The following is a 15,419-nucleotide window of genomic DNA, read 5'->3' on the forward strand; positions in this document are numbered from 1 at the left end:
CAGGTGTCTACCTGCACACCTGAATGCACCAGATGCGCTGAGAAAGACAGAATATCGTCCAGCAAGCATGTTAATGGATCAATCCGCTGTTTCAGGCCAGTGACAAAACCTGGTCCACTTGTTACTGTACTGACTTCTGGCAGAGTCGCTTCTGGACCCTGGTATGATAGCCAGGTTATCCCGTGACAGGTTCAGATGCTTCAGGGTGAACTGTTCAGGAACCACGCTGCGAGGTCCAACTTCTGCAAAGAAGGGTGAACCACTGTGCCCCCCTGCTGGGAGAATAAGTGGGCTGGGCCCACCAGGAGGTGTACCAGGGGCTGGCCAACAGACAGAGAAGTTCAGAGAACCAGGGTCATGCAGGCCACCATGGTGCTATCAAGATTAGCCGAGGGGTACAAGACTCCCTGACCATGAAGATGACCTTGTGAACCAGTGGAATGGGGGAAAAGGTGTACACGTTCATGTTGTTCCACTGGATCTGCAATGCGTCGCCCAACAAGCCCCTGCCCCAGCCACAATGCAAACTCGGGGCATCTCCCGTTGGCACTGGTGGCGAAGAGGTCGACCTGAGGGTGGCCCCACCTGCTGAAGATCCCCTGGAGGACTTCTTCGTTCCAATGCCACTCACAGTCCATCCTCAGTCTGCTGAGCCTGCCGACTCCAGGTTGGCTTCCCCAGGAAGGTGGACTGCTGACAAGTGAATGTTGTTCGACAGTGCCCACTCCCAGATGTCGATCGAAAGCCTGCACAGAGGCAAAGGGACCTGGTACTGCCCTGCTTGTTGATGTAACGCATGCAGGTGGAGCTTTCCGTTTGGATGCAGACCGATTTTCTGTTGATCATTGGGAGAAAGGCTTTCAGAGCAAGCCAGATGGCCATCATCTCGAGCCAGTTGATGTGTTCCAGCTGTTCCTGATGAGACCATACTCCATGGACCCCTTGGTTGTCCAGGGTAGCCCCCATCCCTCTAGGGATGAGTGTGGTAATGATGATCTGTAGTAACCTGCCTACCAGCAGATTGGTGTCTGTGCCCCACCAGACTAGGTCCTGGTAGAGATGCTGTGGTATGCTGAGCGCCTGAGAGCCCTTCTCCTGATTCCAGGAAGCTGAGAAATGAAGCTGCAGCCTCCTCATCTTGAGCCTGATATGGGGCACAGCGAGGAGACATGCCGCCATTATTCACAGCAGGTGTTGGTACCACCAAGCTGAGGTTACTGCTCTGCAGAGGAAATGCCCCCATGGCCCTCTTTGTTGCCGTGATCTTGTTCGTTGAGGGGAAGATCCTCTCAGTCCTTGTATCCCATACAAGACCCAGGAATGACAGTCTGTGTGGGCAATAACGGTTTATGGTCTTTCCATCGATGTAAATGCATCGAAATGCAAATCCATCGAATGCCAAGCCATCGAAATACTACCTTTTACATGTAAAAGTGCATATCCATCTAAACCTGTCCATCGAATATAGAAATGGAAAAGTTTTGATGTAAAAAATAGCATTTGGATGCATTTTTTGTAACGTTAAAACGTTACATGGATCTGTCCAGTGCTGAAATCTTCAAAGGATGTTGGCACTGGCCAACTTCAAGTACTGTTTCATTGTTTTTATTTAGGGGGGGGGTTCACTCCCAAACCACCCCCCCCACCCCCACCCCCCCAACTCCCAAGATACTCCCCTAACCCAACTCTAACCCTAAGCCTAATTCTAACCCTAAAGCTAATTCTAACCCTAAAGCTAATTCTAACCCTAAAGCTAATTCTAACCCTAAAGCTAATTCTAACCCTAAAGCTAATTCTAACCCTAAAGCTAACCCTTGCCCTATCCCTTACCCTAATTCTAACCCTTGCCCTATCCGTTACCCTACCTGTAACCATAATTCTAACCCTTGTTCTACCCTTTACCCTAAATCTAACCCTTGCCCTACCTGTTACACTAACCATAACCCTAATTCGAACCATTGTCCGACCCCTTACCCTAAATCTAACCCTTGCCCTAACCTAAATTAAATAATTCCATCGGAAATTCATCAAATTTTATTCAATGAAAATGCATTTTGATGGAAAGTATTTTTGTTTGATAAAATTTGATGGAAAGGTCTTAGATGAATTTGATTTCGATGTAAAGTCTAGATACAGGCAGTAACAACATTTTGAGATTGATAGAAAATCCCAGATCGTATAGCGTGTGCATGAGGGCGGAGGCAGTGTGATGTACTGCTTCCGGGGACCCCGCCCTGACTAGCACAGTCGAAGTATGGATAAACGTGGTGGCCTTGCTCCCAGAGTAGAGCTGCCACTTCGTTCATTAGCCTTGTAAAAACCCTCAGGGCCGAGTTGAGTCCAAAGGGTAGAACTCATGAAAACCCATGATCCGGAACAGTAGGAAGGAGTGATGGTGTTCCCAAAGCATCCATCAGATCCAGGGAGCACACCCAGTCTCCCCTGCACAAAGTCTCCGCAATGAATGCTGGGGGAATAATTTTGAACTTTTGGAGGGGAAGGGAAAGGTTCAATGAAGAAAGGTCCAACACAACTCTCGACAGCCTGGCTCTTTGTGTATGGCGAATATCCGGGAATAGAAGCCCCTGCCTCGCTGTGAAGGTGGAACTTTCTCCACCGCCTTGTTCGTTACGAGCGAGCTGATTTCCAGCAACAGAGTTGCTGTCTCAATCGGCAGGAGTGGATTTGAGGAAGTAGTAATGGAGAAATTGGTAGCCGTGAGCCCGTGGACACCACTGAGATGATCCACATGTCTGCGAACCTTGTCCGCCAGGAGTGTACGTGAAGGGCAAACCTGCCCCCCACCGGAGAGTCCTGGACCCAGATGGACCTGTCACAACTTCTTTCCCTCTGGGGCTGGTTCTGAGGAGGGGGACTGGAAAAATACCTTGCTAGCCGCCATGTGCTGCTTGCGTCTGTGCTGGCTCGGAGACCTGTCGGGGTGTCTCAACTATCTCTCCTGGAAGCCCCTAAAGCCTCCAAAGGCTCAAAAGGCCCAACCCTTGTCCAAGCGCTGTGAGCCTGGCTGTAGGTCTTGGGTGTGGACCTTGTTAAATCATAAAGGATAAAGCTGTCTGGGAGCTATTGGTTTTCTGGTCTAGTTCCTCGTCTGTTGTCGAGTGGAACAAGCCTTCCAACAACAGGTCGAGGATGCGTTCCTGCACATCTGGGTTGAATTTTGTCGCCTTGAGCCAAGCCGTCCTCATGTCGTGGCGATACAGATGGCTCTGCCCGAGGTGTCAATGTGGGCCATTATATCCTGGGCCACAATTGTTCCTTTGCCAAACATGCCTTGAACCGTGCCTGGCTGTGGGCAGGAAGCTCTGGAAGGAAGTCTGCAATCTCCCGTCACAACTTTTGATTAACACCAGCGAACGTGACATCAGCGGTGGCCTGATGCAGGTGGAACTTGGCATTCCAGTAGATCTTTTTGTCAAATGCCTCCAAAAGATTTTCCTCCTTCCCCAGGAGTGAAGAAGCAGATGCAGCTGAGGAAGATTGCTGTTTTGAACATGATGCTGCTGGTATAACAGAGGAATGTGGCTGGGGTGTGCAGACAAGAGGAGTGAATCCTCCTCCGTCTGCCTGTATTTGGCATCCAGGGGCTTGTTGGTATGCTAGGTGGAGTGTGGCTTGACCCAGCCCTTTTTGGCTAAGGATTCCACATCCTTCTGAAGAGGCATGCCTGTTCTCGTGGGAGGACAAAGTGCAAGCACTTCGACTAGAACCCATACCTCTGGTTGCTCCGCCTGAGGCTGAGGGATGCCTAGGTACTCCACCAGACTGGCCAGCCTCTCATGGAATGCTTTAGCTAACAATGGTGTGTTTGAATCTTCTTCCTCGTCCGTGTCCGCTGCTGTGTCCTGCAGATCTGGGAGTGTAGGAGGGTTTTAGGGAGAATTCTCAGAAATGTGCCAATTCCCTCCACCTTAGAGACCCCCCAGCAACCTTGCTGGATTTTGAGGACTTGATTTTTTTAAACCTGGAGAGAGAGACCCTTTTTCCCACTCAAGTATTTTAATGTGATTTTGTACATTGTGTTTCTTTTGGTTTATGGAGTCTAACCAGCTCCATAGGCATCCTCTTTTACATTGGATCACACAGCACCTTCAGTGCAGTGGCCCAGGGAAGTCTTTCAGATTTCCCAAAGGTTTAAATACCTTCTCTTGGTTAAATTACTGTTTCCAAGAGCAGTAAAGTGAAATTGACTTTGCTTACATTTGTAACTTTCTAGACCCAGCACACAGTATTTTACAATTGGGTGTTGGAGGGGTTACCTACTATCCCCTTTGTCTAGCTTCTCATAAGATCTTTCTTGAGATTTACTCTGCGCGCCAAACCAGGTTTGGTCCCATTGTTCGCTTTGCCTTTGGCTCTACGGTGTCTGTGGTAGGCAGGAAGGGAGAGAGGTGCCCAAAACTCCCTATGCTTAGTCTCCTAGGAGACCCAAATGCACTCTGTGGAGATTGGCCTGCTGACTGTCCGGCAAGGACAGCCACCATGGAATGAATGGGAGTGAACTGAATAAAAGGCAAGACTTTTGGCTTGGAAGGCAGAGTCAACCACTGGACGAAGGAACCGAAGAAGAACTTGAAGAGGACGCCTGCTGCAACTCCTGGACCGTTGGCTTGCCCGGTGAAGCCCTGCTGCAGTGCCGAAATGTCAAGTTTGCATCAACAGAGAAGCCCGTGCAAGGACGACTTCTCCCCTTGAGTTGGTGGGACCAATCAATTCCAAAGTAAGCCACCTGGACATCCATCTCGGAACTGGTTCAATTTCCACAGAGTTGCTGCTGGAAACCGTATAGCCAGGGAGAGGAACACCAGATTGTGTGCGTTGCTTTTAAGCTGGCCTAGAGCTCCAGGAAGATCCTCTGGACTCCCAGGAAGCAGGACTTACCGAGCCTGAGCCCCCTCAACAGAGTGCGTGACCCCAGAAGCAAGGAAAGTCCATCTCGACAGCCAGGAACCGCAGTGTTACTATTGCAGTATACGCAAAAAGGTTTAGGTGAAGTCTGGATTCTGACAGGGACCAAAGAATGATCATAAAATTGTTCATGTGAGCGCCCCATTTTGTGAGGAAAGAATCTGTGACTACCATTATCTGGCCAGAGATGCCAAAAAAGTTTTCCCTATCATCACAATCTCTTCGCAGGCCCACCACAGGAGATTCTGTGCGATCTTACTAGGAACCTGAAGAAGGTCCATCATCCTGCCTGATAATTGGGACCATTCAGATCTGAGGGCCCACTGAAGGGACCTCGTACGAAGGCGGGCTTCTGGCATCAGAAAAATGCAGGATGCCCCGACACCCAGTCATAAAATCAAAAGCTGTTAGATGTTGGGTGTTTTGAAACCTCATCAACATCTACATCTGGGGGGTGCGCAAAGCCTTTCCAGAGGAAGAGTCAAAGACTGCTCCAATGAATTGCTGCATTTGGGAAGATGTCAACCAAGACTTCTTAAGGTTGAGGGAGAAGCCCTGTTTGTGGAGAGAGTGGCAGGTGCAGTTGAGATGTTCCAGAGCCTGTTCGGCAGAACAAGCTCTGATCATCCAATCGTCTAGGTAGGGAAAGATGTGGATCTCTCCCCCGCCTTGGATTCGCTGCCACCACCACAATCAACTTGGTGAAGATGTGTAAGGCAGAGGTCAGCCCAAAAGGCAGTACTCAAAACTGATAGAGAAATGCCAGTGGCGCACCTCAGGTTCTTTTTGTGCTTGGGATGTGTAGGCATATAAAAGTGAACATCCTGAAGATCGAGTGACGCCTTCAAATCCTGGAGCTGAAGGGCTTGGAGGATCTGCATAAGAGTGACCATCTTGAATCTGTCCTTCCTGAACTTGTTCAAGTGTCAAGTCCCAGACGGGTCGAGTCCTCAGTCTTTCTTCGGAACCAGAAAATAGGTGGACTACCAGCCTTGGTATTGCTCTGCTACAGGTACCCTTTCCATGGCACCTTTCTTCAGCAGGGAAAATATTTCCTGTAGAAGGAGAGGAGTCTGGCTCCAGAAGAGATTGCTTGCTTAAGGGACAATCTGGGGGCTTTTAGAGAAATGGGAGACAGTACCCTTGTGACACAGTTTGAAGAGCCCAAGCATCTGAAGTAATGCAACACCATTCTTTCAGAAACTGGGTCAGTGTGCCCCCCTCCACCGGAGTCCAGTGCGCAAAGCACTCCGAAAGGTTTCTAAGTTGTGGCTGTGGTAGAAGGCAATGAAGAGGTGGCTGCCTGAGCAGTTCTTATGCGTCCTCCAGGGATACATGAAAATCGCCTCTGCCCTCTTTGGGTTGCCTCTGTCTCTGACCAACCAAAGGAAGAGTAGAAGTAAACCGACCGCCTTCGCCAAGCCTGGTAAGGTGGATGCTGCTGACGAATGGCAGCTCCTAATGATTTTGCAGCCATTTTATTAACCAGGAGCTTCTCTAAACGGTCATCACCCTTTGCCCCAAAAAGGTTGGACCCATCAAAGGGCATATCCAGAAGCCTTGACAGGAAAAATTGAGCAAATCCAGATTTGCACAGCCATGCAAACCTCCCGAGGACTGCACTTGAGCCCATAGCCCAACCAACACAATTTGATGCATGAAAACCCGATTGGAAAGATTGGCATGATGCGTCTTTACCATCACTAAAAAGGAGTTTTTTTTTTTTTAAAGAATTGCATTTGAAATGAAGTGGTGTTGGCAAAACCGGATGCTGTCTGATGAATTGGGTTGATATTTTCTTTTAACTTTTATATCATGTATTTAATAATTATTGAAATTATTGTATTCCGATTAAGTTACTCACTGTAGTGACTAGAGTACTCATAAAACTTAGCCCCCTTTCACCATCCTTGTAGGCGTCTCCCAACATGGGAACGGTATCGGAACCTTGGCAGCGAAAAATTTAGCTTCCCCTTTAAATTTAGTCCAATGCGTGGGGGTGTGGCCCCAAGCATGAGAACGCCCACCAAGGCCCCGCACTGCAGTGCCTCACCTCAGTCCCCTTTTAACACATCGGACGCTTTAATACCTGGCTATACACAATACTTTAGCCCCTGGCATGCAAGCGGGGGAAGGTGAGTGGGACGTACAGAGCAAAGGGGATTAAGGAATAGGAGTACTCTAGTCACTACAGTGAGCAACTACAATTACTCATACGCCCCATTCCCATTCCTCTATCCTTGTGGGCGATTCCATCGAGCAATAGGGTGGAGCTGTGACAACCTGTCTCATTTCTAGGACGAAGCAAACAGGCTCTTCAGGACCAGCTGACCGAACTCTGCATCTCGCCTGCAGCTGGTATCCAGGGAATAGTGCTTACAGAAAGCTGACGAAGTGGCTCAAGTAGCAGCCCTGCTGATGACATCCCAGGAAGCATTCCTCTGAAACACGACGGCTGTAGCCTTAGCTCTAACCACATGGGCATGAATCCCCCCTCAGGAACCGTTGTGCCCATGGCTGAATACACCTCCGAGAGGGCCTGGACCATTCACCGGGCAACAGAAGCTGGGAGACGTACCCCCAAACGTGATGAACAATGTCTCAGACTGCCTGAAAGATTGTGTCCAGGAGAGGTAGAACAAGGACACTTTTGCAGTCCAAGGAATGCAAAGCACTTTCAGCATCCGATTGCGGGTTCCGGAAGAACGACGGCAGACGTATTTCTTGATTCAAATGGAATGGAGTAACCACCTTGGGCAAAAAGTCAGGATGGGTGCACAAGATTACCTTGTCGCTGTGAAACGTGGTGAAAGGCTAGCATGACGACGCCACCAGAAGCTTATTCTCCAGTGTAACCAGCCTGATGTCCACCGAGGCTATTGGCTCAAAGGTTTTGCGTCGCAAGGCCGCCAGAACCACATTGAGGCCCCAGACCGGATGAGGCCTGTGCACTGAAGCCTAGACAACCCCCTTCAGGTGGGCCTTCACCACCAGTTCGGCTGGAGAAAAAACATGCTCTGGGGAATTCATGTAGGCCCCAACGACCAACAGATATGTGCGGCAGGTACCGATCTGAACGTCGGAACAAGCCACATGTGCGGAAACAACAAGCACATCGTCCAGAGAACAGGAAAGGGAGGGGGCAAGCCCTTTGTCACCAAACCAGTGGCAAAATCTTGCCCACTTTCTCTTGCACTGGGCCTGCGCAGACTGACTCCTGAATGATGTCCCAGTTATCCTCAGAGAACTGAGCATGGAGGAGTCTCACCTGATCATTAACCAGGCCACCTGGGCCAGCCTGGCCAGGTCCAGGTGCTCCATCGCCACGCCCTGCTGCATCAGGAAGCCCCTGCTGGGATCGGAAGGCGGAGCGGTCACTGGAAGCACAACTGTAGTAGATCCGAGAACCAGGACCTACAGCCAATGCAGGGTGATCAGGATGAGGCTCTACCCCAACCCCCCACCGGCCGGGTGGATCTCTGTCTTACTGGCATTAAGGCAGAGTTCGTTGGCAGCATACCACTCCAGAATAGCAGGGAGGCAATTAGAGATGAGAGAAGAAGAGGTGGCCGAGGGAAGCCTGAAAATGAGTGGAGTGTAATCCGCAAAGCACTGAAAATTGGAACAGAGAGGCAATGCGATGGGCGAGAGTTGCCAGGCATTGGTTGAAAAGCCAGGGAGAGGTTAGACCCCTACATCATTGGCTCAAAGGGTGCCCCCTGTGAGTTTAGTCAATACCACATTGAGTTCCAAAGTTCAGAATCTTTAGCGGCAGAAAAGTCCTAAAGAGGCCCCTGATGAACTCCTTGACGAGTCTGAGAGACTAGAGGTGTGATCCAGTCCAGACTTGGCCAAGGAAAGCAGGCATGGTAGGAGCTGCAGGGCAGTGACACGCAGGGGAATGATCTTCTGCGCCTGGCACCATACAAAGAATTGCTTCCATTTATGGCTATAGCACTTTAACGTGGAAGATGCTCAGGCTTTTTGGCAGGCTGTCCTTACATTCCATTGGCAAAGAATAATGTCCAAATTCTAGGGCTGCATGGGTGGGGGTACACCATTGCACCCCTTGTGTGTGTTTTTGTGTACCTGTGCATTGCCTACAGAGCAGGGTATGGGCTGGTGGCAGCTACATGCTGATTTAGCAGTGGCTCAGAGTATCCGTCATTTTGGGATATCCAGGCCCTGCCACATGAATCAATGGATTCCTACACAAAGGGAAGATGGGCACTGTGGCCTCTTGGTTTCTATTGCATTTTACCTTGTTTCCCAAAGTCATGGGAAGCCCTGACTCTGCCCCTTCCTTCTGAATGTCTGTTGGGTGGAAACACCATATGTGTCTGTTCCCTTTCCTCCAGACTGCCTGTTGGGTTGAAATACCATACATGGCTCTGGGGCTGCCTCCTGTCAGACTGACTGGAGTTTCCCCAGGGGATGTGTGTTTTGGGCACACCCTAGTGGTGGGATCTGTATGAATGATGTCTGAAGTGAACTCACATTCTTGGTTGTGGGCATTCGGTTTGTGTGTGTGAGACACAATGAATGAGACAGCCCTGCGTGAAACTGACATGTATGCAGTGTAGTGTAGTGTGCTAAAAGGCTGGGTACTTATCCCAATCCACATTCTTTGTTACGGGTGTCTGGGAAGGGGAATGGACTGTGATCCTGACTGGCTGCCTGCATGAATGCCCTCCTGCGTGATTGGCTGACTGGGTCCCGAGTGAATGGCGGACAGATGAGTACATCTGGGGACCTCTCACTTACCAATTTGTTCACAATCTGAAGTCGAAGCTTAGCAAGAAGCAGTTCCTTGAAGCCTAGCTGAAGGTGAAGAAGTCTGCTGCATTTCTTTGTGTAATCCAAAAGCTACTGCCTCCTTCCAAAGACTGACCCATAGAGGACATGTGAAGGAAACCTCTACCAGAGCTACAAGGAACCATTGTGCAAACTGCTGCTCTTCATCCGAAGAGCCGTGGAAGCCAGTCCTGTGTGCCTGCCGTCCAGAGAAGGGGTCTTTGTGAGTCGTGAAGAGGAGTGCCCGGACATCTCGAGTCAAAGAAGTCCATTGATGTCACCCAGGGTCCGGAAGTACGTTTTGCGACCACTGGAAGCCATTGCAGTCTACTCTACTGCCCAGAAGAGGGGGTACACTGGCATAGTGCTGTTGAACAGCCAAAGCTGCGAAAGTTCCAAACTGCCCAAGAATATTTCGAAGGACATCTTTGCCATCATCACTGAGCACTTTTTTCTGCCGCAGAGAGACAAGAGTCACTGAGTGCAGAGGAAGGTCATTCGGTGGGTTTCCCGCCACCAGAAGCTAACCAAGATGTCCTAAGGGGACAGACTTTGTGAGGGTCCGTGGTCCACTCCAGTGGTTGAGTCCAGGTCACCAGAAGCCATCCAGAGTTTCGTGCTGCAGCCGCAGCACTGAATAACCTGAAGTCAGAAAACCGGGACATTCCGAAACCGGACCACCAAAAGTGACCTATGCACCCGTCACCGCCAGAACTCATCGAAGGGTTACAGAGTACTTACTCTCATCTGCCAAGCCTTTAAGGAGGCCACTGCAAGTTTCATCTTCACAGGACTTCTACAGTCAGAGAAATCGTCGACCAAAGGAGAGCATTGCGAAGAGTAAAACTGCTGCACTTCACTTTTTTTCTTGGAATCCACATCCTAGTGGCTCCTTCTTCCAAGGGGGGGGGGGGGGGGGGGCGGGGCGGGGAATCCATCCTCAGAGGGAATCGTCGAGTGAAACCGAGAAACGCTGCCACTTAGCCTGCCAAGGCACCAAAAGGTACTGTGACAAAGAAGAGCATCTTCTAGACTCAGGAGTCGTCCAGGGGTCACAGATTCGTCTTGGATCCTGTTCTCCTGTGGCCTCTCAGGTACTTTGGGGGCGGTAGAACCTTTTAAAAGAAAGAAAGCAGATGGTTATTGAACATTATTGGACTGGGCTGTGAAAGGCAAGATTGCAGGTTGCACAGGGGGAAATCTTCACAAAGAATTGTATATTTATTCTAAAGAAAGCATTTTGCCACCGTTCACAACTAACCTGCCTTTCTTCCATCACTTAAGAATTCACGTGCTTATTTAAAACTGTATGCAGTTAGTGCATTTCTTACTGAATTTAAGTATTGTGTGGTAGCACAGAGTGTATATATTTGCCATTCTTTGAATAAGTATTCAAAGTACAAAGTGTTATTTATATGTATCCTAGTTTAAGTACCTGGCTTCGCCTGGGATGACCACTGTCAGATTTGTTTTCATATTCCACAGAGAAAAAGATGAACAAATATTGTTTGGCACAAATATAAAACACGATAACATGTTAATTTCATTAATTGAACACGAAATGTTCATTTATCTCCGATTCACATTCTCACATGAATATCATATTTATATGCTTACTCTGATTATTTGCTGTGTTAGCAGTGGTGGCCATTGTCGCTGCTAAACACACACTGCAAATAAGAGTAAACATACAAAGATGACATTCATGTGAGAATTTAATTTGGAGGGAAATACAAATTTGGTGTTCAATTAATTAGTGAAATTAACATGTATCGAGATGATAGCAAAAGAAATCAACAAAAAGAAAAAAAACAATTAGAAAACAAAAAGAAACGCAAGAACATTTCAGCACAGACAGGGTGATGAGCACTTTCTACAAATGACCTGTAAATGGCACGCTGACTACAAAACGTAATGCCGAAAATCCCCCAAAAAGTTAACTATCTCGGGACGGGATGACCCATCAAGCTAGAAATAGTTGCATTAATTCGGCAATGAATTAAAGAATATTCCATGCAAAATTCATGACGCCAGACCTCACCGTTCATGAGGAGTTACGTTCCCAAGATCAATGCAACATAAAAACCCACAAACTTTTTTTTGTTTAGGTAGCAAACCTCATTTTAATAGAGAAACTGTATTTTCACTTAAGTGTGTGGAGATTCCTTTGTGGGGAGTTTGGGGATTCACTGTACTTAAGAACCAGTCTGCATCGACTCCTGAATGCTTAAGCCTGGATGCTCGCCCATTCTACCAAATTGAGAGACCTGCTGGGGTGTTCTGTGCCTTTACCCTACCATATATAGGGCAGAAGTAGAGATCCGCCCCCCTCCAGTCTTTGCAGCCACCAGGGGTGGAGCTTAGGGAGAGGACTATCATTGAATGGGGGCAGTATGACCCATAGGACAGTGATTGGTTTAGAGGAGGAATAAAGTTTTAAAGCCAATGTGAAACTGTTTCTTCTTTTACAGAGGATTCCCAGCCCGACGACAGGGAATATTCATGAGCATGTGAATCCATGCCAGCCCACATGCTGGAGAATAAAGTGTATATTGTTATAGTATACCAGTGTGGGGGTATTCTTGTGTGGTGTCTGTTGGGACTAATTGTACCTCCCTGCCAACTTTCCTCCCTCCTAAAGTTCAGCCTGACTGCTCTGCTACGCTTACCATTTGAGAGTCTAGTCTTTCCTTTTGCGAGACACACTGTTTCACCATTAGGTTAGATTGATACACAGCCCTCACCAGAGGTTTGTGCAGAAATCTCCCCAACACCAATGGTCACACATCTGCCCGGTAAAATACTTTCTGGCATCGGAGATGTGGATTGGGACCCAAGTTCGCAAAAGCCACAACTTTCCCGGGATAAGGATTTCCATATGAGGCATTCCCTGACCCGAGAAGGCAGGAAGAAGGCCAAAGAACAATATGGCCAAAAAACAAGCGAAAAACCTCATAGCACTGCATCTTACGGTGCTATAGCCACCTTTAGTAGCCATTCGCAGAAAATTCAAAAGTACACGACTAAATAACACCAAAACTCAACACATCAGATATGACTGCAGCTTGTTTTAGACACATTGTTAAAGTAACCAAAAAGCCATTACATAAAAATATATAAGGATACAAAGTATCCTAACTGTACTTCACTGTAAGGTGATGTGTGCAATTGTAACAAAACAAGAATACATAAAGAGAGACAGTCTCTCAATACTGACAGTCTTTGGGTCTAGTCCCTTTCACCACAAGAATGAGAAAAACAGGCAAGGAAGTCAGGACAGGAAGTCAACTCCAAAATGTCAGGACAGGGTTCAAAACAGGAAAAAAGAAAGGGTGTCCTGAATAAATCTATGGAGGGAAAAGTGCAAAATGAAATGTTAACAGGTTCAATGAAAGGTCTCCCACGGTCTAAGAAAGACTAGACCTTCACTGTGCGGTAGATAGCTTGGGCAATAGTTGTCCGAGCTGCAGTCTTCCAGCGTTCCTGTGCAGCCTCATGTGCTTCAGATCCTTGGCTCCATTTGTTGACTTAAGAATGGATTCAGATTCCTTCTAGATGCACAACATTCTGGGTTATGAGTCACCAGCCCACTTATAAGGGGACCTGCAACATGTATTCCTGGGCAGTTATCCATTCATGGAAAGCCAGCTCAAGTACAGCCATGACCTCACACCAGGACCAAGCCGAGTACTGTGGCAGTCTGTAGCACCACCCCAAGTCTGAGCCAATTGAATGTAAACAAAAAGTTACTTCTCTGGCCAGAGTACCCATAGAAGACACCCTTCTAAATATACATCCTACACCTACTCAGTAGCAAAACTGCCAAAAGGACAGTAAAGCATTAGGATGAGAATGGCTTAAAAAACATAACCAGTCATTTTGAGCTCTGTATTGCATAAATGGCTACCATTTGGTAAAAAGTATATAAAACGTGCACACAAGTGCACTCAAAGAGGTACAAATGAAAGGTACTACTGATAGCAGCCTGTCTGGGCTTTACGTACTTTGGAAAAGAGGCTTCCCTACAGGAATCCCAGTAATGGAAGTCAAGAGTGCTAAAAAGGACTTAAATGGGGAAAAGGCTCCCCTTGCACTGGTAGCCTTAATGACTGTCCATTACCCTCAAAATAAAGTGCTGTAAGCCCGGGAGTGAGATTTAAAAAGACCTCTCCCCAAGAAATCAGTTAAGTGTGTCAAAAGAGTCAGGGAATATGGGAAAGCTGCCAAAAGAAAAAGCTGTCCCGACCAAGATTCTAGGGCAATTGAGTTACCTCACTCACGTGTACATAAGACTATTTAAAAACACTGACTGCTTGCTCCACAAGTACCATAATATATAAGATCAGTGTACAAAGACTATTTGAAAAGAGGAACATTTGACAGGGCATTCACATATTTATCTCAGAAAGGCATGCATATTAATCAGCAGGAGAACAAATGATCAACGGGCAGAAAGAAACAGGCTGCATGAAGGGATGCAAATAGAAGAACCAAAATAAAAATAATGGATGGCCTGCAAGCGCCACAGGCATCATGCTAACCGTTGCCGTTTGCTGCTGTCTCCGCGCCCTTTGACCCTCACGTACCATTTGTATAATGGCATCAGCCTCAGCCTCCAGCTGCCGAACAGCTGCCTGGATGCTGCTAGCCGAGCCTAGACTGGATGCACCTGAGAAAGAAAATGACAACATGTAAATACATTTCTTCAGGCATCAAACTACTACTACTATGGGGTGCACAGATTATTTTACCCCAATAACGCAATATGAAATTATCTCCAGGTGCAGGATGAAATTAGGGTGTTGAATAGAGTACAAGACGACCAATGCAATAGTTTTGCACAGTCATCCACTGTGCACGAAACATTCAACGACATGTGAAAACTTAGGATATACTATGCCCATCCAATCCTAGGAAACTCTGCAGAAGGATAATGCGCACTTTTGATTAATATGACCAAAAAAGAAAGCTTAAGCAAGAGAACACTCTGGCAAACAGAATGAGATTTGGCCTGTTCCGGGAGCAAAACGATTTGGCAAAGTGACCCAAATCCACATTAAATCACCCATGGACAATGTGTTTAAATTTTGTTCTTTATACATTATTGTAGAATACTTCAAACTCAAATTAAATAATCTCTTACCTTCCATAAAGTTCTTTCTGATGTCAATTTTAAACAGATTCATCATTTTAAGTTTGTTCCCAGGGCAACAGAACCAAACATTTTTCATCAGCAATAAGGTGGCCACACCTTAAGTGATGCAAAGCCTATATATACACACTCAAAGCCACACATGCTATATCCCTTAGTTCTGACCACTACAAAAGGCAACTGCGAGGAACTGCAAAGCAGTTACTTGACTACCAAGTAAGGGGCAAATTGCAAAATTCCAATTAGAGTAATCAAATGTACTTGCGCACGACAGTGGGTGATGCAGCATCTCTAGAAGGAATAAACACATCCATCACAAACAACAATACAAAAAAAAAGTAATTTGTTCTACTGGTGGATACATGCCTCCCAAAGATTCCTCCTCTTTTGACCAACTCCCACAGCTGTGCCTTTGAGAAATCATGAGGCAGGCAGATGACTGAAGAGCAACTGAAGAATGTTTGGCAACACCAACCTGCCCACTCCATCGATCATGCCAACCAAAGAGCATAGGGGGTAGAACATGATGAAAGTAAGCGTGAGGCCC

General features: G+C 47.4%; 1 protein-coding gene across 5 annotated transcripts in view; it reads right to left on the minus strand.

The window, feature by feature from the left end:
• HUWE1 (HECT, UBA and WWE domain containing E3 ubiquitin protein ligase 1) overlaps positions 1-15,419 on the minus strand; it is a 2,445,223-nt gene that overhangs the window by 213,017 nt on the left and 2,216,787 nt on the right. For all 5 annotated transcript variants that reach the window (XM_069645305.1, XM_069645304.1, XM_069645303.1 and 2 more), the window contains exon 72: positions 14,262-14,389. In XM_069645305.1, the coding sequence (XP_069501406.1) occupies positions 14,262-14,389 (128 nt within the window). The remainder of the gene's footprint in view (positions 1-14,261; positions 14,390-15,419) is intronic.

The sequence above is a fragment of the Ambystoma mexicanum genome, chromosome 2p, assembly GCF_040938575.1.
Source record: "Ambystoma mexicanum isolate Mex_15411 chromosome 2p, UKY_AmexF1_1, whole genome shotgun sequence".
NCBI lineage: Eukaryota > Metazoa > Chordata > Amphibia > Caudata > Ambystomatidae > Ambystoma > Ambystoma mexicanum.